Raw genomic sequence first — 24,419 nt, 5'->3', positions numbered from 1 at the left:
CAACGTATCTTTGCGAACAAACTTTTTCCCGAATGAAATATATCAAGTCAAAATACAGGGCAAATTTATCTGATGAGCATTTGAAGTCGCTGCTTGTAATGAGCGTTTCAAAATTTGAACCTCAGTTTAATAAGATTTTAAAAACACAAAACCAGTTCCATCGTTCACATTAATGGTTTTATTAAGGGCCTCTTCTACGAAACCGTGCTAGCGGTTTTAGTGCCGGGAGCCGCGCTGCTCCGGATGCTCATAAGAACTCTATGAGCGTCGGGAGCAGCGCAGCTTCCACGCTAAAACCGCTAGGGCAGTTTAGTAAAAGAGGGGGTATAATTTGTGATGAATATATGAGAATTTGCTGGAAGTGTTCATCATCATTAATATACCATAATTTAATCTCGCATACTCTGTAATTAGTTTCTAAAATTTCTGCTTTCAATGAAACTCATATATCTAGAGTTATTTATCTTTTTTTTAAACTATGGCCTGCTGAAAAGTGCTGACATACCCAATGTGACCCTCGTGGCGAAAAGTTCGGAGACCCTGCCCAAGAGCAAAGCTGCCTCTGAATCTCACATTTCATTATTCTGTCTTCAAATACTCGTACCATTTTTTTTAAAAATTATGATTATTTACCTGCATCTTCCTCTAGCAAGGGGGATTGTTCATTTGGAGGATTCTTTTTTGCCTTCTTCTGATGCTTCAAACATTTCAGGATGTTTTTCGCTGTCCTTTCCAGGGTGTTCTTTCCTTTTCCACCTTGATTTTCATTAGTCTCCTTACATAAAATCTGCATTTTTTCAGCAGTAGTGCCACGAGCCTTTATCTTCAGTTTCTTCATTTTTCTTTGGGAAAGTAACTGGCTCTCACCAAGTCAAATGAGTCAAGCAGTGGATTAGAGGCGAGCGTCCTGTTTCGGCTGCATTTACTTTTATTTAAGCAAAGTTTCGTTATCTGGCTTATGTAATGCTCAGGGCTTGTTTTATAAGCCAAGCATCAAACCAGTTCCTCAACGAAATGTTCCTCCTCTGGAATAAGACACAATTGAACTTCCAAAAGCCAGAGCATGTGTAATACCAAAGGTACTTTCCCTGTTAGTTTTGTCAAGCGCTTGGATATTACTGTTTGAAATTCCCTTGAAACCCTGCCAGCACGATCAGTTAAACACACATGAATCCAAACCTTGTCGTTCTTCGTGTCTGTCTGACTTCAAAGACAATGACACTTGCTCAAAAGAGGTATTTGGCCGCCTTCATTTTGTGCAAAGTGCACAGGACACCGATGGGTCTATTTTATGAATAATGCAGCAGTCTACATCATAGGGTTTAAAACATCGCTCACGAGTAATTAAACAAGTATTTACTGGATATTTCCACTTCCATCGCAGTGATTACTTCTGTGCTTTCTGCTGCAAAGGCAATCAGATTGGGAAAATCCATACTGCAAGGGCCAAAGAGTTAGGTCACTGTTTTACTTTGAAAAGAGAGGAAACAGCTACATACAAGATCACGGTTGGCATACACCAACCCCCCCTATTGTCAGCTGCTGGATCCTAAGTGTCAGTCACATGCAGTTAGTTTTTCATCCTGTAAAAAAACCAGGTAGCCTGCAAGCTATTTGGCAAAGAAAAGTTTGCTAAACCTTCAATGCTTTCAAAATAGTCTGTGTGTTTCCTAATAGAACAAGGGAATCCACTCAGTACCAGAGCTGAGTCCTGACTCACATGGGGAGGGGGGGGATGACTGGGGAGAGAAAATTTTTTTCCTTTAAGGCTCCACAGGCCAGACTCTGATTTCCAACACAGACTCCACAAATTTGTAGTATTCCCAAAATAAACTTCTTTAGCATAAATTGCTTAAAATCTAGTGCACATTTTTTGATATGTCCACAAGTGCATGTGTTATACAGCCTATGTATATGCTTTTAGTTAGCCACTGACAACATCCCCCAACACACACACACACTCCCCCCCACCCCCCCACCCCAATTCTAAATCCGAAGCTCCGTAGTGGAAACTAGCGTTCAAACTTTGAAAGACCAAAGGTATTATACTCATTTTGAGTTTCTGAGTGGGGTTCCCTGAAGCAGCCCTCAAAACATGGTCCTTGTCTGGACCCAAGAAAACTCTATGAGATAAGTGTCAACTTCAAATAACATTATATTTTTATGAATTATTAGAACACCCTTTTCAACAGATAATAAGATTTTGCAAGTAGTATGCAATGATTGGATGGTGAGACCTAGTATGTGGGGGTGTTCCCCCAACTGGTCTTCGGGTCTCTGAGCATACATTCTTTCAACTATATTATTATATATTTTGAAGAGTTTTTTTGAGAACAACATTTCTGGGTTTTGTTTTGATATTTGACCCATTTTTCCAAGCTTTTATATTGAAGCAAGCAGCTGCTATAATTCCCCTGTACCTTTTGCCTAAAAAAAATCTGCACCAACTAGCACAGCGCTATGCATGATTCTGTAAAAGTTACATATACCTTATAGAAACACGCTTAGTGCCAACCAGCTAGAGAGGCTGCCTTTAGCGCTGTCTCTGATGCTGAAAGCTATGGAAGACCAGGCAAATGTATACGGTAAGTAGATGAGCATGAGGAGGGGAGATGCTGGTCCTCGGTGCATGAAAGGAAGTAGAGCGGGTACAAATGGATTGATAGCGTAGCTGGTTTTAAGAAAGGTTTGGACAATTTCCTAGAGGAAAAGTCCATAGTCTGTTATTGAGAAAGATTATTATTAGGTTTTTTTTTTTTATTATTAGGTTTTTTTATATACTGCCTATCAAGGTTGTCTAAGCGGTTTTACAATCAGGTACTCGAGTATTTTTCCCTCTCTGTCCCGGTGGGCTCACAATCTATCTAACGTACCTGAGGCTATGGAGGACTGAGTGACTTGCCCAGGGTCACAAGGAGCAGCGCAGGGTTTGAACCCACAACCCCAGGGTGCTGAGGCTTCCCTCATATGTGTGCGCCACACACACATATGAGGGAAGCCACTGCTACTCCTTGAGTTTTGGCTAGGTACTAGGGACCTGGACTGGCCACCGTGAGAACGGGATATTGGACTTGATGGACCATTAATCTGACCCAGTAAGGCTATTCTTATGTTCTTACGTGAGCCAAGTATAGGACAATCAAGCCATTGTAACATCACTGATGAGGTTGGCTCTGAGGCACTGCGGAATGAGGCATTATGACATCACAATCTCCTCTCTGGAATGTTGCTCTCATTTGGGTTCCAGAATCTTGCTATTCTATGAGATGCTGGAATGTTGCTACTCTTTGGGCTTTGGCTAGGTACTAGGGACCTGGATTGGCCACCATGAGAACGGGCTCCTGGGCTTGGTGGACCATTGGTCTGACCCAGCAAGGCTATTCTTCAGTTGCAGGTGGCCTTGGGCATTTTGCCAGGCTCCCTCAATGGTAGCTACACCCCTATACCTGCCACAGACGTTAGTTAGTCCTTTAAAAATGACCCTCTTACCTTGCATTCAGTCCTGCTGCTTAAGTTGCTCCTCGGTCTCCCTTCTTACAGGCACAGCTTAAATTGGTGTGTCCCAAGACTGCCCTGGTTCCAGGTATCATTACAATTCTGATTCTTTCAGGGCATATGGTTTGCTTTGTCTATGCTTGTTTCCTTTAGCGTTCAATTCTCATGCTATCAATGACTACCAATAAATATATGGTAGGGTCTGGACTAGACTAGTACTCAGTTTATTGGCATAAAAAGGCTAACCTGAGTCTGAAACATTTCCAGTCATTTAAATCAGAGGTTTTCTGGATTTCAGCATCAAAACTTGCCTGAAATCCATATTCGGACTTGTTTCAGTTTTGGAAAAAAATGGCAATGTACTGTATTTTCAACTGAAACCAAAACTGTTCAGTGGAGCCCTCACCCTCTCCCTTTTCCCCCCCCCCCTTAAATAAAGATACTCCTCCAAAATCCACTCACCATCAATGGCAGCCCCCTCCAAAGTCTACCATGTCATGGGTGGCTAGTGGGGACAAGAGTAATGCCATGCCAGTCGTGCATCAAAATGGCTTCCTAGGCTTCCAGTGGCCAGAGGTCCCGGAAGCCATTTTGACACAAAGCCGGTGTGGGCAGAAACAAGTGGGGATCACTCCTGCCCCCATTAGCTACCAAGACCCAGAAGGGAGGCTGCTGCCATTTAAGGGTCCAGGAGGGGGACTCTTTCTTATTGGGAGGATGGAGTGAATGCTGTTCGGGGGCCAGGGCAGGACTAGTTTCAGCTTCAATATTGATCAAAATTGTGCAGTCAGTTTCAACACAGATTTAGTTTTGGTCGGGCTCTGATTTAAATGTTTAAATACTGCAGTGTTATACTTTAGGGTCTGATTTGTGACAGGTTACCTATGTGAGAAGTCCCAAAACTGTGCCTATTTATCTCTGTTTTATAAAGGCAGATACCTATACATGGTGCTCATATATATGAAGGTCATTTCATAAATAATGCACACTATTCTTTTTAATTTACATGTTTTATTTTTTTTTCCAAGTATTTCTTTACAATCCTTCAATATAATCTCCCTGCTTTGCAATGACATAAGAACATAAGAAGTGCCATCTCCGGATCAGACCTTCGGTCCATCAAGTACGGCGATCCGCACATGTGGAGGCCCTCCCAGGTGTACACCTGGCATAATTTGTAGTCACCCATATCCTTCTATGCCTCTCATAAGGAGATGTGCATCTAGTTTGCTTTTAAATCCTAGGATGGTCGATTCCACAATAACCTCGTCGGGGAGAGCATTCCAGGTGTCTACCACTCTCTGCGTGAAGCAGAACTTCCTGATATTCGTCCTGAACTTGTATCCCCTCAGCTTCATTCCGTGTCCTCTTGTCCATGTCAAATTGGACAATGTAAATAGTTTTTTCTGCTCTATTTTGTCGATTCCTTTCAGTATTTTGAAGGTCTCGATCATATCCCCTCGCAGTCTCCTCTTCTCAATGGAGAACAATCCCAGTCTCATAAGTCAATCCTCGTATTCCAGTTTCTCCATACCCATTACTAGCTTTGTTGCTCGCCTCTGCACCCTCTCCAGCAGTTTTATATCCTTCTTTAGGTTGGGAGACCAATGTTGGATGCAGTATTCCAAGTGGGGTCTGATCATTGCTCTATAAAGCGGCATTAGGACCCTCTCCGATCTACTCATGATTCCCTTCTTTATCATGCCCAATATTCTATTTGTCCGGGAAGCTTCATTATTCCATCCAAGACACCATTTTTGTTCAGTTGCTGAATGGCTTGGGTAACGGCGGAAGAAAGCTCTTCCAGAGATGCAAAACGATGTCCACGCATAGGTTGTTTCAACTTTGGAAAAAGGTTGAAGTCTGGTTGACTCATATCTGGACTATAGGGAGCATGAGGTAACACCTCCCAGCCATATTTGCGAAGTTTTTCAATTACAACATTTCCAATGTATAGGCGAACATTGTTGTGAAGAATGATGGCCCAGCCAAGAGCAACTGAGGTCAGGTTATGTGCATTTTTTGCAAAAAATCACAATAATATACTGTTGTGACACTTCTTCCACATGGAACTTTGTCTGTTCAAGAGCATTAGCTACAAGTTTCACACATCGTTCATCGATTGTTAATTTCGGCCTTCCTGGTCTTGCATCATCATCTATGCTCACATGACCACTCCAAAAATGAGTTGCCACCAAGAAACTGTACTACAGTCCACTGTTAACTCATCACAAACTTCACGTAATGCACTGTGGATTTCTGTCGGGTTTTTGCCACGTAGTTTCAATCTTAATGTACAACCTCTGATCGTCAACAGACACAGTACCCGAGACACATGCAGCCTCCATTTCCCACACTTGTCACAGACACACTATGTACACTACAGAGCTCCTAAGCACACGTCTTGCTGCTTCAAGCACTGAAGTGAAAGTGAAACAAGTTTACTGCAATTGCCTCATCCACTCCCCAATGTTGCCAAGCTGTGCATTATTTATGAAATGACCCTCATACGCCATCTTGTCGACACAGGTGCATACACATAAGCAAACATCCATGTGCTTTCATAAAATGTTTTATTCACAATCAGCCATAATTCTATTTAGCATGATGAAAAATCTGTGCCGATAAAACTTTTAGATGCGAGGTTTACACCAAGAAAAACCTGATGCAAATTTTCATACCTAAATTAAACTCAGATCTCCCTTATCCACAAAAGTGGAAGTAAGGAAGGAATAGGGAATTACAGGCCGGTAAGTCTGACTTCTGTGGTAAGCAAATTAATGGAAACACTTTTAAAATAGAGAATGGTCAAGTTTCTGTAATCCTGTGGATTACAGGACCGGAGACAACATGGATTCACTAGAGGTAGGTCTTGTCAGACAAATCTGATTATTTCTTTGACTGCGTGACCAGAGAATTGGATAGAGGATGTGCGCTAGATGTGGTGTATTTAGAATTTAGCAAAGCCTTTGACAGTGCTCCACACAGACGTCTAATAAATAAACTGAGTGCCCTCGGGATGGGGCTCGAAGTGACGGGCTGGGTCAGGAACTAGTTGAATGGAAGGTGATAGAGGGTAGTGATCAATGGAGATCGCTCTTAGGAAAGGGATGTTACCAGTGATGTGCCTCAAGGTTCTGTTCATGGGTCTGTTCTTTTTAACATTTTTATAAACGATATTGCTGAAGGGTTGTCGGGTAAGATTTGCCTCTTTGTAGATGATACCATAATCTGTAATAGAGTAGACAAGCTGGATGGTGTGAATAACATGAAGAAAGACCTGGCAAAGCTTAAAGAATGGTCTGAAATTTGGCAGCTAAAATTTAATACTAAGAAATGCAAGGTCATGAATTTTGGTTGCAAAAACCTGAGGGAACGGTACAGTTTAGGGGATGAAGAACTTATGTGCAGTTTGTGCACGACAGAAGAGCGGGACCTCGGTGTCATTGTATGTGATGAAGGTGGCCAAACAGGTTGAAAAGGTGACGGCTAAAGCTAGAAGGATGCTAGGTTGCATAGGAAGAGGTATGGCCAGTAGGAAAAGGGAGGTATTGATGGCCCTTTATAAGACTCTGGTGATACCTCATTTAGAATGTTATGTACAATTCTGGAGGCCGCACCTTCAAAAAGATATAAAAGGATGGAGTCAGTCCAGAGGAAGGCTACTAAAATGGTGTGTGGTCTTCATAAGGCGTATGGGGACAGTCTTAAAGATCTCAATCTGTATACTTAGGAGGAAAGGCGGGAGAGGGGAGATATGATAGAGATGTTTAAATACCTACGTAATGTAAATGTGCATGAGTCGAGTCTCTTTCATTTGAGAGGAAACTGCAATGAGAGGGCATAGGATGAAGTTAAGAGGCGATAGGCTCCGGAGTAATCTAAGGAAATACTTTTTTACAGAAAGGGTGGTAAATGCATGGAACAGTCTCCCAGAAGAGGTGATGGAAACAGAGACTGTGTCTGAATTCAAGAGGGCCTGCGATAGGCAGGTGGGAGATCTCAGAGAGAGAAAGAGATAATTGTTACTGACAATGGGCCATTTGCCCTTTATCTGCCATCATGTTTCTATGTTTCTTATCCTATAAAACTGCACGTAAATTTCAAGAGTGCCCCCTATCAGTCCATACCCCTCCCACAGCCACACACCCTTTTTGGATCCAAGTGTACAATTTATACACAGATCCCGGCGCCTAATAATGTGCATGTAAATTTTAATTAGTGCCAATTAGTGCCAGTAATTGATTAGTGCCCAATTATTGGCATTGACAGGCTTCTTAATCGATTAAATTGGGCACGCACCTGAATATCCACATATAATTTTGAGTGCCATATGTAGAATTAGGCCAAAAGCCTTTATAAACGTACCCATTTAATGGTCGATTTTGATTACTGGAAAAGAAACAAGATTGTTCATTTGTTGGTAACGTTTGCTTGGCTTCCTGTTGAGCGTTAAGACATTGGAATATCTTGGCTGCAGATACCCCGGCTGAGGTGGCTGCCTGGTTGTTAACTGAGCTGTGTGGCTCAGGCTCAGAGAAGCACCTCGAGAGAATTTTCATCAACGTACAGCTCTGAGGATCAGGATTTTATTTATACCTGAATCCTAAACGTCACAGAGTGATCTAAAGTTTTTTGCCATTTCCGGGAACAAGATGACAATGAGGGGTTACTACGTTACGTACTCGAACAGAAAATGCAGGTAGGGAAGTGGAAGAAACATTAGGAGCCACGTTATCCTTCCCGTGGCAGCCAGTCCCATGCAAAAGTGAAACAACAGGAAAGGGAAAGAGGTGGGAATTTCAACATTACTCAGTTGACCAATTTTGCAACCTAGACTTGTAACTGCTGGATTTTACAGAGCTGCTCATTCAAGAGGAATAATTTAAGAAGCTGAGCAACAAAACTCACTTCCTCAGGTAGCTTTAAACACCAGAAAGGAAAACCCAGCTACTCCCTCAGGCACCCTTCCAAAGCCTAAATCCATACAAGAAGTTAGCTGTCACCTATGCATGATTCAGAACATTCAGACCAGGGCATGTATATGTAAAAAGAGGCTTTTCGAAAATTGCTGTGTAAACCTGGTATTTACATGTGCAAATGCCACACAAACCTCCTAAAATGTTCTCCATTATGTGTTCACTTGGAAAATTGTACAACTGGCTCAATATTGTTAACACAAATTTCAGCTTCGTTCATTCATGTCATGCCCCAGAACGACTGATGTGTAATGGGGGGGCATATTTAACTAGTAACAATTTACAGAGTGACTGCTGATTGGTTGCACATCTGTGAGAGGGTGGGGCTTCTGGGTTTGAAGTTTTATGAATTTGCTTCTGGGTTTTGGGGTGGGTTTTTTTTTTTGGTGGGGGGTTCTCAGACAAGAAACTAATTATAACTATCAAGTCATATATCAAGATTGCCATGAACCCATGTCAACCAATATTTAAAGTTTTTAACTTCAGCACACCCTCTCTAAAGAATCTTCTTAGGTGCTCGAGTGCTAGCAACTTGAAGAATTACAGATCTATAAAGAAATCCGTTTTGTGCTAGTCTGGTAAGGTCCTCCAGCATCATCCCCATGGTTGTTTTCAACATGTCCAGCCATCTGATTGCAGGTCACCCTCTGCGCCTGGTTCCTTCGATCTTTCCAAACATGATGTCGTTCCCCAATGATCTTTCTCGTCTGACAGTATGACCAAAATAAGACAGTCGTAACTTCATCATTTGGGGCAATCATGGGCAGGAAGGCTCTGATTTTATACACGGCACATAACTCAGTTGTCAATCATCCACTAGGCACCATTTATAAAATTGCACTCCTAGCGGCTCCTAAGCAGTCTTAGGCGCTGGTAGGTGTTGAAACGTTAGGCGCCCTCCCATTTATGCCAGGGTTTTCTTGGATTACATGAGTGCACCTAAGTTAGGTGCCTACCAGGGCCTAGGTCAAAGTACGCCCAAATTCTGCCCCTAACCATGCCTACTTTCTGGCAGGTGCCTAGGTTTAGACGCCTACCTCAAAGTGGTAGGTGTCTATTGTCTTTAGTTTTTCCCTTACCATATTGTTCATTCCTTCCTTTTCCCCAACCTTTTTTGTTTAGTGTATCCGACCGACTCCCTCCTTTCCTCATATCTCCTTATTGGTTTGATCGTTTAACTGTATTTTATGCTCCCTGCCCTATTTGATTTTTTTATATTTACTTATTTTAAACTTTTATTGTAAACCGCTTAGATTTACCTTTGGTTTTATATTTGCGGTATGTTAAATAAATTGAACTCGAACTTGAACTGAGTTAGGCGCCTACCAGCTAATTAATGTTTTTCTTTTTTAATGTCACTTTTCAATTAATATGCACTTCAGTCCTTATCCCAAGAGTCTCACAAAACCAATTTCAGTTCTCAGGATATAATAATAAACTTTTAATACTATTACCTTTTTTTTTTCCCCTCTAGACATTTAAACTTTTCAGGCTTCTGCGGTGTCACTCAAAGCTCTTTCATTAACAACCAGCTCGTCATCAACCTGTCGTATTTCTCATTTCAGCTTTTTAATTTCTTAAACATCAGTCAGCTCCACCACCATTTCTTAAGTCACTAGAAATTCTCAATGGAAACTTAGCTTTAAAGCATTTTGTCCGTCGGCCAGGGGGGCGTGTGTTCAGCATGTTTTGCCAAACTGCACGTAAATTTCAAGAGTGCCCCCTATCAGTCCATGCCCCTCCCACGGCCACACCCCTTTTTTGGATCCAAGTGTAAAATTTATACACGGATCCCTGGCAGAACCACTATCAGGACTTTTCAATCTCTCCCTAAGTTCGGGGATAGTCCCCATAGACTGGAAAACAGCTAACGTCGTTCCACTGCACAAAAAGGGTTGCAGGGCAGAGGCTGCAAACTACAGACCGGTGAGTCTCACATCAATAGTATGCAAACTCATGGAAACACTAATCAAACATAAATTAGACGCAATCTTGGATGAGGAGAATCTACGGGATCCCAGTCAACACGGATTCACCAAGGGTAGGTCCTGCCAATCCAATCTCATCAGCTTCTTTGACTGGGTAGCAAAACAGCTAGACTTGGGAGAATCCATGGACGTCGTATACCTAGACTTCAGCAAAGCTTTCGATAGTGTCCCGCATCTCAGGCTGTTGAGCAAGATGAAATCAATGGGGCTGGGAGAAAAACTAACTACATGGGTCAATGAGTGGCAGACTTCAGAGAGTGGTAGTTAACGGTACCCTCTCTAAAACATTGGAGGTGACCAGTGGAGTACCACAGGGCTCAGTCTTGGGCCCGCTCCTTTTCAACATATTCATAGGGGACCTAACTCAGGGGCTTCAAGGTAAGATAACGTTATTCGCTGACGATGCCAAACTATGCAATATAGTGAGAAACGGCAATTCACCCGATAGTATGACACAGGACCTACATTTGTTGGAGCTTTGGTCCTCGACCTGGCAGCTGGGCTTCAACGCTAAGAAATGCAAGATCATGCACCTTGGCAGCAGAAATCCGTGCAGAACTTACACCTTGAATGGTGAGACCTTAGCTAGAACTTCAACAGAACGAGACTTGGAAGTGATCATCAGCGCAGACATGAAAACTGCTGATCATGTGGAGAAGGCTTCATATAAGGCAAGACAGTTGTTAGGTTGCATCCGCAGGAGTTTCGCCAGCCGGAAGCCTGAAGTCATAATGCCATTATACAGAACCATGGTGAGACCTCATTTGGAATACTGTGTGCAATTCTGGAGGCACTACCGAAAAGATGTGCAGAGAGTAGAGTTGGTGCAACAGATGGCCACCAGGATGGTCTCGAGGCTCAAAGATCTATCGTACGAGGAAAGGCTGAAAAATTTGCGGCTGTACTCACTCGAGGAACGTAGGGAGAGAGGAGACATGATCGAGACGTTTAAGTATATTACCGGCCGTATCAAGATGGAAAAAGAGATTCTCTTTCTCAAAGGACCCTCAACCACAAGAGGGCATCCGCTCAAACTCAGGGGCGGGAAATTTCATGGCGACACCAGGAAATATTTCTTCACCAAGAGAGTGGTTGATCCTTGGAACGAGCTCCCGGTGCAGGTGATCGAGGCAAACAGCGTGCAAGAATTTAAGAGCAAATGGGATGCCCATGTGGGATCCTTTAGAGGGTTAAGCCAAGGGAACCTGTCACCAGGAATGGGATCCCTAGGATAGTAGACTTGGGGGTGGGTCAGTAGAGTGGGCAGACCTGATGGGCTATGGCCCTTATCTGCCGTCATCTTCTATGTTTCTATGTTTCTATCCCGGTAACTTATCCTTTTTCTGCCATATCCCACTGTGTGCCCCGCAGTTCTGGAAGTGGCACCAATTAAGCCTAATTGAATAATTAAGTTAGGCGCCTACATCGGCTAAGAACGCCAATCTGGGTGACCAACTTCAGGCGCCGTTAATAGAATCTAGGCTGAAATGGGCATGGAGGCATTAATCAGCTAGCGTGTTCACATTAGCATATGCCAGCTGGACAATAATGAGTTAACACAAGAGCACTAAGTTAGCATCTTCTGACTAGGAGGAAGTCAATGTACCCATGCTAATTTTTTGGGGCAAGTCCTGCTTACTAATGGAAAACTTAACATGGGTAGAAACTGCAACACTCTTCCAGAGGCAGCTATAGGGGAAAGCACCCTTCAGGGATTCAAGAAAAGGTTGGATAAGTTCCTGCTGGACCAGAACAGACGCAGGTAAGGCTAGACTCAAATAGGGCACTGGTCTTTGACCTAAGGGCTGCCGCGTGAGCGGACTGCTGGGCACGATGGACCACTGGTCTGACCCAGTAGCGGCAAATCTTATGTTCTTATGACCCAGTGGCGTATTAAGGGAGGGGGGCGGACCGCTCTGGGCACCAGCACCCCTCCTCCTCTGCACCTCCCACCTCTTCCCACTCCTCCCCTTACCATATGTATCCCCTTTCCTTTCTCCTATACCTCCAGTTATTTATCGCTGCAAGCAACAACTTCAATGTGCTCCACGTAACCACATTGTCTCTCTTGCCGATGTCATTTCTGGGTGCTGCACATAGGAAGTGACATCAGATAGAGAGCCAACGGGGGTCGCGAGGAACACATTGAAGTTCTTGTGGTGAACAACTAGAGGTATGGGGGAAAGGAGGGGGCATGCGCATGGCTGGGGGGGATCGGGGAAAGAGTGGGGGACGGAGATGAGGGTAGGGAAGGGGCATGTATTCTATAATAGTGTGTCTAACTTTTAGGAATGCCCGTGACCCGCCCATTCTCTTCCCTGGCCGTGCCCCTTTTGGAGATCCATGCACTAGAATTTATGCGCACCACTTTGTAGAATTATGCTTAGGAAGTTGGGTGCTTAAATTCTAATTAGTGTCAATTAGTGACAATAATTGCTTGTTAATTGGCAATTATCAGCACTGATTAGCTTGATAAACCATTAACATAGAAACCTGATGGCAGATAAAGGCCAAATGGCTCATCTAATCTGCCCATCCCAATCTCTTTCTCTCTCTGAGAGATCCCACGTGCCTATTCCACGCTTTCTTGAATTCAGATACAGTCTCTGTCTCCACCACCTCTAGACTGTTCCATGCATCTAAAACCCTTTCTGTAAAAAAGTATTTCCTTAGATTACTCCGGAGCCTATCACCTCTTAATTTCATCCTATGCCACACTGCAATGTGTGTGTCTTTAAAACATTCTACAAATCCCTACCATGCGAACCCCTCGACCCGGATTTTGCAAGTTGCTTTGTCAGGAGGGGCAAACTACTGTTGTCGGTTACTTGGTCTGGGAGAGACAAAAAAAAACCAGGCACACCTGGCGGGCGTCTGGTTTTTTTTGTCCCTCCCAGAACAAGGTTACCTTTCCAGACGAAGCAATTTGTGAAATCCAGATCGAGGGGTTCGTGTGGTTGGGATTTGTAGAATGTTTTATAGTCATACAGTGGAACAGCAAGAGGGGGCCAAGTAAAGAGCAGTACCACCAGCTGGACAAGGAGTCAGTCGAAATGAAAAACAAGAAAAGATTAAGTGCTATTGTTTAGCTTGAACTTATAAGCAGACGGTACGGGATTATTTAAGTCAGGGGTGTCCAACCTTTTGGCTTCCCTGACCGAAAATAATGTTTCTGGGGCCACACAAACGTGCAAACGCTGCAGCAAGACAGAGGAGGGAGCCAGCAAGATGGTAAACACCTAGGGGCAGCAGAGGAAAACATTGCATTGCCCTCGACTGGGGCCACACAAAATACTTCACGGGGCCACACAAAATACTTCACTGGGCCGCATGTGGCCCTCGGGCTGCAGGTTGGATACCCCTGATTTAAGTGCTTTGATGGTTTCAAGTTTATTTAAATTTTGTTAACCCGCCTTTGCAAAGTTTCAAAGCGGCTAACATTCATAAAACATTTGAGTGGGGTAAAGACAATTAAGACAGAATAATAAAAAGACATCAAATATTAAAATGACATCATTTTTTAAACAAACAAAACAAAAACAGCAGTGACAACAACTAAGCATTAAAACAGACAACTGTACTGGCACAAAAAGGAGGGGGGAAGAAGTACAATATTTTTGAAAGGAAAGAACAAATAAGGATAAAACAAAATGTAGGGTGGACACAGCAGATTTTTCTGAGCAGAAAGGCTGATCAGAAGAAAAGTCTACTATTTGTTTAAAAGAGAACATCCATTGCTCGACCCTATTAAGCACTTTGGTGGTTGGTCTGAGCACTTTACTATAATATTTCATTACTAGTCTTTAAGCCCGTTACATTAACGGGTGCTGGAATAGATGTGTCTGTCTGTCTTTCTTTCTCTCTCTCTCTCCTTGGCCGCTTTCTGTCTGTCTGTCTTTCTTTGTCTCTCTCTCCTTGGCCGCTGTCTGTCTTTCTTTCATTCTGTCTGTCTCTCTCCTCGGCTGTCCACCTCCACCTTTGTGTGCTCCCCCTGTCCAGCAGCAGCCCTTCTCCCTTCCTTTTACCTCTCCCCTGTCCAACAGCAACCTTCCTGCTCCCCCCCTGTGCAGCAGTAGCCTTGTAGTAATTTTTTTTCCTTACCTGCTCCCCCTGTCCAACATCTGCTAGGCCATGCAGCCTCGGGCCATTTGCTAGGCTAGCCCGACTCACAATATCGAAGTGGGCCGGCCTAGTAAATGTTCCACGGCTGTTTGAGGAGACCATGGCTGCTACCACTGCTGGTCCAGGAATGAGAAGAAGAGGCATCCCGGCAGTGGCAGGAAGTCAGCCAGCATCGGAGATGGAAGAAGATGCATCCCGGCAGCCTGGAGGGAGGTGAGGACAGCGCCGCATGCGCTGCAAACTGCCACAGGCCGCACGCGTTGTACTCTGTAGTACGTACCCTGTCTCTGCCACTGAGCTACTGATCACGGAGGCAGGGATCATGGCATGTCAACTGCGCATGTATGGTAAGGATTTTATTATTAGTGATTTTAAATACACTACTAATGTTTGATTTAAAATGTTCACTCTGTGATGCATGGGGTTAGAGAACCCTATTCTTACACCACACATGGTCCATTCAATAACATTTTAAGTACACGATGGACTAGACAGAAATCTTGTGTAAAAGATGTAAATCTTTTCCCAGAACGTGCGGGCGGAACCAAAAGGCAAGCGGGTGCCAGCTGATCATTGTGTAATCATTAGCGAAGGTATCTCCAGTTAAAAATAGAGGCACTTTTTCATCCCTGTTAATTTCATGATTTCAAAATTATCCTGAGAAAGTTTCCCCGGCACTCCCTGAATCTATTGTGCAAGCAGGCGAAGATGGTTACAAGTTCCTGTAAAAACCTCAAAACCACACCGAAAACAGAGTTCCTGTTACTGGGAGCCACCATGTGGCTCAATATCAGAGATGCATTCTGCTTTTTTGAAAAGCTTCAGGAACATTTGTTAATAATAATAACTTTATTTTTATATACCACAATACCACAAATAGTTCAGAGCGGTTTACAGAGGAAGAGACTGTATACAAACAGCGATTATACAAAAAACTTTCGAACTTATATTAGCATGTTGAGATTAATTGAGTTTATCTGGGAGTGTTTTAGGAATAGAAGTGGAGTCAGAGAAATTTGTCGAAGAGATAAGTTTTTATTGACTTCCCGAAAGTTTGATAAGAAAGTGCTTTTGAAATAAAGGACTAGATTCACTAAGCAAATCAATCGTGTACCGATCAGTTTGCGACCCGATTTTACTCCGGCCCTATTCACTTACCTTTGTGCTGATCCAATTCCGATCCATGTATGTAAATGAGGGGAACGGTATGCATAGTAGGCAGGGACGCAATTCACTAAAGAAATTTTTGAAACCGACTGGGCTGGCCAATCAACACAAAAAGCGGCTTCTGGGGACCAATCGCAAGCATCCTTTCTGACTATCCTCGGGCCTGAGGCCCTGCAGCCCATCTCTGCCGCTCTGCTCTCTGCTCTTTTCAGCCAAATTTTCCACACAAACACCCCTTCCAGCTGAGCCCTGCTCTTGCCCTCCTCCTGCCGAGCCCTGCTCTTGCCGCCCCAACTCTTTTGCTCTCTGCTGCTCTTCCCCGCAGTGCGAGCCCATGGTTTTGAAGCAGGGTTGCACTGCGGGGAAGGGTGGCAGAGAGCAGGAGAGTCAAAACTGCCTTCTTTTAAATGCTGGGGATCGCCCTTCCAGAGCAGGAGAGTCAGAGCCACTTAAAAAAAAAACCAAACCCCCCCCAGCAAAAACAAACACTGAATGCATGCGCAGACCATCTACAGGGAGCGCGGATGGTCTGCGCATGCTTCAGGATCGCACTCGATCCGTGCGGTCGGAGGGGGCATTCTTCCGATCACCCTCATTTTAATTTTATTGTTTGGTGAATTGGTCGGGCCTGCACGGATTGGGCACGGAAATAAGGTTTGTGACTATGACCTCTATCATATCACTCTGAGCTGTCTCTTGAAGCTGAAAAGCCCTAGCTGATTTAGCCTTTTCTCATAGGGAAGTCGACTCAATCTCTTTTATCATTTTTGTTGCCCTTCTCTGAATCTTTTCTAATTCCACTGTATCTCTTTTGGTATATGGTGACCAGAACTGCATACAATATTCAAATTATGGCCGTACCATAGAGCGATATAAGGGCATTATAACATTTCTCAGCTTTGTTTTTCCATTCCTTTCCTGATAATTCCTAACATTCATCTTCTTGGAGTAGAGGTTGTAGATTTCATGTAATTTTTCTTAGTTTTTACAGCTCTGGATTGTATGTCACTACCAAGGGGGGGGGGGGGTCCTGTCTGTGGTTTTCTTGTCATTGTAGTGCAATACATTTTCTCTGGGTGTTTTATGGAATAAGGCAATATTCTTGGAGACTATTTTAGGGTTATATCCTTTTTATTCGAAGGATTCAGTCAGGGTCTTTAGTTTTAGTTTAGTTTTTTTTAAATTTCAGCCTATCAGCACATAGGCGTAATTGTCCCATCAATGCATTCCACATTTTAACACCTGCCACACAAAAAAAGCAGCTGCTCTAGTCTCAGCATATCGCACTTTAGTCAATGTTTCAAGTAACATTGCATTTTCTTTGTTTTACCCAACCCCCTTCCAGCTTTTTTGACTCCTCCAATGATAGGTGCGTCTCCTGTATGTAATATACATCAGCATTTTGCTGCTTTAAAAAAGCAAGTATTTTTTATTTTTTATTTGATGATTAAGGCCATTGACATTTAATGAGAAAATTTTAATCTGCATTAAAAATTTCAAATAACAGACACATAATCAACCATAAATATTTCTGATTATTAGAATTAGTATGAATAGACACCAATCTCATGCACATCCATAGTCTTCCCCACCCAAACCCTCTTCCCTTACCCCCCAACCCCCCCATATTTTCTGAATGCAGTGCTCTACCGGGACAGTATAACATCAGAAATTGCTTAAAATATAAAGGTATTGGATGGTAAAGCATTTGATGAACGATCGAGATTACTTTATAATTGACTTTCTGTTCTATTGGCAACAAATGCAACTTTCGAAAGATTGGGGTTATGTGCTTATTTCTTGAAACGCCTATAACCAACCGTGCTACTGCATTTAGGACCAACTGCAACACTCTGCTCCTTGTTTTAGTTATTCCAAGGTACAGTGCGTTACAATAGTCCAGTCTAAAGATAATCATTCTCTGAACTACGGTTCTAAAATCAAAAGGTGTCAGCATCAAGTCTCTCTCTCAAGTCTATAGTGCTTCTGGGTGTTCTATCCACTGTATTAACAGCTTTGCAGGTATCACCGAATTCTGTTATCCGCACATTATTTAGGTTATCAAGGTGTGATCATGTAAGAGTTTTACATCAAGTTGTAATGGCTTAAGGTAGAGTACAGAGTGAGGTATAAATTGCTGCGGCTAACCTATTTAGCAATACACAAATTGTCACCACGATACCTGTCAGAAGTAATCACATATCAGACTTCGCTCCTAAAGTTACGTTCTGCTGGTAAATACCATGATGCCTTAACCACTGATTTTTGACTGTAATTGGAGTTAATTGGCGCAAATTTGCAGTTATAAAATACTAATGGGCTCATAATAAAAATTTAAAAACTTCCAAAAAGTGGCCTAAATCAGTACTTGGACGATCAAAAAGCCAGATTGTCCAAGTACCAATAATCAAAGCTGGTTTTAGACGTATCTAAAACCAGCTTAGGCATTTCTCCTGCCTCTAAACGCCTAGAGCGAAAAGAGGCGTTTTTAGAGGAGGGGAAATGGCGGGAGATGGGCCGACTTAGACATAGGCATAAAGCAGGTATAACCAAAATGTTTAAGAGGTTGCCTAGTTGGAACTTATATGTTTTGACTTAGCACAAGAAAAGTGCCAAAAGGAGCTGCTGAACTGATTGCGGCTGCCGCAATCAGCTCAGCAGCCCCGGCAACCTGCCCACCCCCACCGCAACGATCGCGGCAGGAGAGATGCCTCATCTCCCCTGCCACGATCACGATCCTCCCCCCCCCCAAAACTGCTGCGGTTCATAGCAGTTCTGGGGACTGTGATTGCGGCAGGAGAGATAGCCAATCTCTCCTGCCATGATCCACCTCTTCCACACAATACCGGCAGGAGGGAGCCCAACCCCTCCTGCTGAGATGCGACCCCCCCTACCCCCGATCCAATACTGGCAGGTCGAAGCAGTTCAGCGTGGGGGGTGATCGCAATCACGGCAGGGGAGATGAGCCATCTCTTCTGCCGCGATCGTTGGGGGGGGGGGGATTCTGTAACCAGTGTTGTTTTAGACAGACGCCGGTTACAAAATCCAGCTTTTAGGTGAAGGACTGGCCCCAGCTATGCTACAATATCCTCTGGTAATGAGTTCCAGAGCTTAATTATTCATTGAGTGAAAAAAATATTTCCTCCTATTTGTTTTAAAAGTATTTCCACATAATTTCATTCAGTGTCCCCTGATTTTTGTACTTTTTGAAAGGGTGAAAAATTGATTCACTCTTGCCTGTTATACACCAATCAGGATTTAATAGACCTCAATTATATTCCTCCTCAGTTGTCTCTTTTCCAAGCTGAAGAGCCCCAAACTCTTTAGTCTTTCCTCATATGAAAGGAGTTCCATATTTCTATCATTTTATTTGCTCTTTTTTGAACCTTTTCTAATTTTGCTATATCTTTTTTTAGATACGATAGTCAAAGCTGTGTGAAGTACTCAAAGTGAAGACACACCATGGGGCAATACAGAGGCATTATAATATTCTTAGTCTTATTTACCATTCCTTTCCTAATAATTCTTAGCATCCTGTTTGCTTTTTTTGCCACAGCCGCACACTGGGCAGAAAATTTTAACATGGTGCTACACTAGTGTTCTATAATGGAAGTTCCGCCCACAACTGCCATTATAGAATACAAGTTCAGCATGCGTCATTCCAGGGCTTAACTTTAGGCAATCTGTAGAGAATTACCCCCCCCCATGATTTATAAAACGCACACATAAATGCTAATCCTGCCCCTGTTCTGTCCATTCACCCCCCAGAAAACCTGAATCTATGCCTATTTATATAAAAGTCAGTTCTGGGGGGGGGGGGGGGGGTTGGGTTAAGCAAGTAGACCCAAGGTAGTTTTATAAGAGCAGGTAAAATACAATTAATTTACAGAATTATCTCCATATGTATTGAGTAAGTCCAATAAAAGTGTATTACTTCAGGGAGTGTGGGGCGCAGTGGTTAAAGCTACAGCCTCAGCACCCTGGAGTTGTGGGTTCAAACCCCTACTGCTCCCTGTGACCCTGGGCAAGTCACTTAATCCCCCCCCCCCAATTGCCTCAGGGACAGACAGGGAAAAATGCTTGAGTACCTGAATAAATTCATATAAACTGTTTTGAGCTCCCCTGGGAGAACAGTATAAAAAAATTGAATAAATAAATAAATACTTTATATTTTTTTACCTTTATTTCATGATAACCAAAACAATCAAATGAAAATCAATAAGTTATGAAACAATAAAATACCTGACTATTAAAATCGTGAGTTGTCCAAAGATTCTACAGCTCTTCAGAAGGCTCTAAACTAATCTTTCAAAGAAATGCATTAGAAACTGGAGATTTTTTAGAAGGAAAAAAGTGAATATAATGACAACATTTTTAAGTGAACAAGAGGGTTAATCAGGAAACTCTGATATTCATTCATTTTAATGTTATTGGCACACTTTGCAGGGACAGTAAATAAGTTATTGACCTCATCATAGCTCTACTTCTCTTGAACTTTCCGTATATCCATGATCTAAAACAACGCAAAAGAGTCAGTTCTCTTTCAAAGCCGTAAATTGAAGGGAACTTTGAAGGACAACTGTGAATTAGCCAAAAAAATACAAAATGTAGGAACTTTGCAGGAGTAAGGAGGAAGGAATGATCCTAAATTGTACTGAATGATGTCAGTTGTCTATCTAAATTAGACACTGGGCAATTCATCAAATGTGGAAGTAAAGACTGAGCCAGATTAAGGCAATAAAGTTGATAAAACACAAAGCAATGTTACTTACCGTAACAGTTGTTATCCAGGGACAGCAGGCAGCTATTCTCACTAGTGGGTGATGTCATCAGACAGAGCCCCGGTACGGACGTCTCACAAGCACGTGTTGCTTGTAGAAACTTAAAGTTTCTAGATGCCCGCACCGCGCATGCGCCGGTGCCTTCCTACCCGGAGATCCGGGCGTGTCTCCTCAGTTCAGGTAGCTAGCCTGAGAAGCCAACCCAGGGGAGGTGGGTGGGACGTGAGAATAGCTGCCTGCTGTCCCTGGATAACAACTGTTACGGTAAGTAACATTGCTTTATCCCAGGACAAGCAGGCAGGTATTCTCACTAGTGGGTGACCTCCAAGCTAACCTCAGTGGGATGGAGGGGGAGTTGGCGATTTAAGAGAATAAATTTTTCAATACTGTTTGGCCAAACTGTCCATCCCGCCTGGAGAGGGTATCCAGACAATAATGTGAGGTGAATGTGTGAACCGAGGACCAGGTGGCGGCCTTGCAAATTTCCTCGATTGGTGTTGATCTGAGGAATGCTACTGAGGCTGCCATTGCTCTGACCTTATGGGCTGTGACCTTACAAGGGAGTGATAGTCCAGCCTGGGCATAGCAGAAAGAGATACAAGCCGCCATCCAATTGGAGATGGTGCGCTTCGATACGGGTCTTCCCAACTTGTTAGGATCGAAGGAGACAAAAAGTTGAGGAGTGGTTCTATGTGGCTTGGTGCGATCCAGGTAGAAAGCCAAGGCACGTTTACAGTCTAGAGTGTGAAGGGCCGATTCTCCGTGGTGAGAATGAGGCTTAGGGAAGAATACTGGAAGTACAATGGATTGGTTGAGATGAAATTCGGAGACCACCTTAGGCAGGAATTTCGGGTGAGTGCGGAGGACCACCTTGTCATGGTGGAATACTGTGAATGGTGGGTCCGCCATCAATGCCTGTAGTTCGCTGACTCTGCGAGCGGACGTAAGGGCTACAAGGAAAAGCACTTTCCAGGTGAGATACTTCAGAGGGGCCCTGTTGAGTGGTTCAAACGGGGGCTTCATGAGATGGGAAAGGACTACATTGAGGTCCCAAACTACTGGAGGTGGTTTGAGAGGCGGGTTAACATGGAAGAGTCCTTTCATAAATCTGGCGACCACCGGATGGGCCGAGAGGGGTTTCCCTTGTAGGGGCTGGTGGAACGCCGCGATAGCGCTCAGGTGTACTCGTATGGATGTGGACTTGAGCCCAGATTGAGATAGGTGTAGGAGATAGTCCAGCACGGAGGATAAGGAAGCTCGCTGGGGTTCCTTTGACTTGGAAACACACCATGAGGAGAATCTGGTCCATTTCTGGGAGTAGCATTGCCGAGTGGCGGGCTTCCTGGAAGCTTCCAAGACCTCCCTCACTTCTTGTGAGAATTGGTGAGGGGTTACGTTGAGAGGAACCAAGCTGTCAGGTGGAGAGACTGCAGGTTGGGATGAAGTAGTGATCCTTGATGTTGAGTAAGTAGTGAAGGAAACACTGGAAGTGGTACTGGTTCCCTGCTGCTGAGTTGAAGTAGGAGGGAGAACCAAGGTTGTCTGGGCCACCGAGGAGCTATTAGAATCATGGTGGCCCGTTCGAGTTTCAGCTTGACCAGAGTCTTCTGGATCAGCGGGAATGGTGGGAACGCATATAGAAATCGTTTCCCCCAGTTCAGTAGAAAAGCATCTGCCTCGAGGCGATGAGGAGTGTAGATCCTGGAGCAAAACTGAGGCAGTTTGGCGTTGTGGGGAGCCGCAAAGAGGTCTATCTGAGGCGTCCCCCACTGCGTGAAGATTTGGTGAAGGGGGCTGGAATGGAGAGTCCATTCGTGCGGTTGTAGCAGACGGCTTAGTTTGTCTGCTAAGACGTTGTTCTCCCCCTGGATGTATACTGCTCTGAGTAGGGTGTTGTGGCGCACCGCCCAGTCCCAGACTCGTAGAGCTTCCTGGCAAAGGAGGGCCGAGCCCGTGCCTCCTTGCTTGTTGATATAATACATGGCGGCCTGATTGTCTGTGCGAATGAGGATTACCATGTCGTGGAGTAGGTGTTGGAAAGCTTGGAGCGCATTGAAGATGGCTCTGAGTTCCAGTAGATTGATTTGGTGTAGTCTCTCCGCATTGGTCCAGAATCCTTGGGTGCGGAGACCCTCCAGATGGGCCCCCCATGCGTAATTCGACGAATCGGTCGTGAGGACTTTCTGATGGGGGGGAGAGTGCATCAGCAAACCTCTGGATAGATTCGAAGAGGTCATCCACCAAAGTAGAGACTGCCGAAGAGCAGGTGTGACTAAGATGCGTTTGGATAGTGGATCGGATGTCTGATTCCACTGTGATGCCAGGGTCCACTGGGGGATCCTGAGGTGGAGTCTGGCAAAGGGTGTCACATGTACTGTGGAGGCCATATGGCCCAGGAGCACCATCAGTTGTCTCGCCGGTAGGGTCTGGCGAGTCGACACCGACTGGCAGAGATGAAGAAGAGACTCCATGCGTTGCCGAGGTAGGAATGCTCGGAGTCGGGTGGTGTCCAGGACCTCTCCGATGAAGGGGAGGGACTGGGTGGGTTGTAGATGAGACTTGGAGAAGTTGATCTCGAAGCCCAAATTCTGGAGGAAGTAGGTTGTAGCCAAGGCCGCCGAAGTGACCTCTGGGGCTGACGGGGCCTTGATGAGCCAGTCGTCGAGGTATGGGAATACCTGTAGACCCCTGTCCCGGAGTGCTGCGGCCACTACCACCAGGCACTTTGTGAAGACTCTGGGGGACGAAGATAGGCCGAATGGTAGCACTCGATACTGTAGGTGCAGATTTCCCACCCGAAATCTGAGGAACTTTCGGGAGGCCGGGTGAATGGGGATGTGAGTGTAGGCCTCCTTGAGATCCAGGGAGCATAACCAGTCGTTCTGCTCGAGGAGGGGGTATAGAGAAGCCAAAGTCAGCATGCGAAACTTCTCTTTGACCAGGAACTTGTTGAGGGCCCGAAGGTCTAAAATGGGTCGCAGGTCGCCCGTTTTCTTCGGGACGAGGAAGTACCGGGAGTAAAACCCTCGGTTCAATTGGTCTGACGGGACCGGCTCGACAGCCCGAAGCTGGAGGAAGGTTTGGACTTCCTGAAGAAGAAGGGCGGTCTGCGTCGAGCTTGAAGGATACTCTCTTGGGGGATGGTCCGGGGGGACCCGGTGGAATTGAAGAGAGTATCCTTCTCTTATGATGGTGAGGACCCATAGGTCCGTAGTTATGGCCTCCCATCGATGGTAGAAAAGATGGAGGCGGCCCCCTATGGGAGAGGCCGAGGTTATGCTCCCGGGGGGGGCGTCAAAAGGGCTGGGGGGCCTTAGGTACGGCCGGTGGCTGAGGTTTTTGCTGAGACTTCTGGGGAGGTTGTCTCTTCGCAGGCTGCCTCGCAGCAGGCGTTTGTCTGGGCATGTAACGCCGCTGGTAAATCAGGGGTGGCCTGGAAGGTCGAGACTGTTGAGGTTTGGGTTTGGGCCGCAGGATGGATTGAAAGGATTTTTCATGATCCGACAGCTTCTTGGTAACAGTTTCAATAGACTCATCGAACAGGTCAGCTCCAGCACATGGTACGTTGGCGAGTCTGTCCTGAAGGTTGGGATCCATATCGATGGTACGGAGCCATGCCAGGCGACGCATCGCTACCGCGCTTGCGGCGGCGCGTGCCGAGAGTTCGAATGCATCGAAGGAGGATTGCATCAGCTGGAGGCGTAATTGGGAGAGGGAGGCTACCACTTCCTCGAACTCGAATCGAGCTTGGTTGTCTATGAACGGAGTGAACTTGCGGAGCACCGGCAAGAAGAACTCCAAATAGGAAGAGAAAAAGAAGTTGTAGTTTAGCACCCGTGACGCCATCATGGAGTTTTGGTAGAATTTTCTACCAAATTTGTCCATCG

The 24,419-nt window shown here is 44.7% G+C and overlaps 1 protein-coding gene across 6 annotated transcripts in view; it reads right to left on the bottom strand.

The window, feature by feature from the left end:
• LOC117363463 overlaps positions 1–24,419 on the bottom strand; it is a 138,935-nt gene that overhangs the window by 48,689 nt on the left and 65,827 nt on the right. For 2 of the 6 annotated variants that reach the window (XM_033951221.1, XM_033951222.1), the window contains exon 1: positions 634–1,020. The exons of the other annotated variants lie outside the window; for them this stretch is intronic. In XM_033951221.1, the coding sequence (XP_033807112.1) occupies positions 634–838 (205 nt within the window). In that variant the 5' untranslated portion in view covers positions 839–1,020. Of the gene's footprint in view, positions 1–633; positions 1,021–24,419 lie in introns of those variants that run through there. 6 annotated transcript variants of the gene reach the window in all.

This window comes from Geotrypetes seraphini, chromosome 7 (assembly GCF_902459505.1).
Source record: "Geotrypetes seraphini chromosome 7, aGeoSer1.1, whole genome shotgun sequence".
Classification (NCBI taxonomy): Eukaryota; Metazoa; Chordata; class Amphibia; order Gymnophiona; family Dermophiidae; genus Geotrypetes; species Geotrypetes seraphini.
Note: the sequence above shows the minus strand (reverse complement) of the source record. Positions and strands in the feature narration are given on the sequence as shown.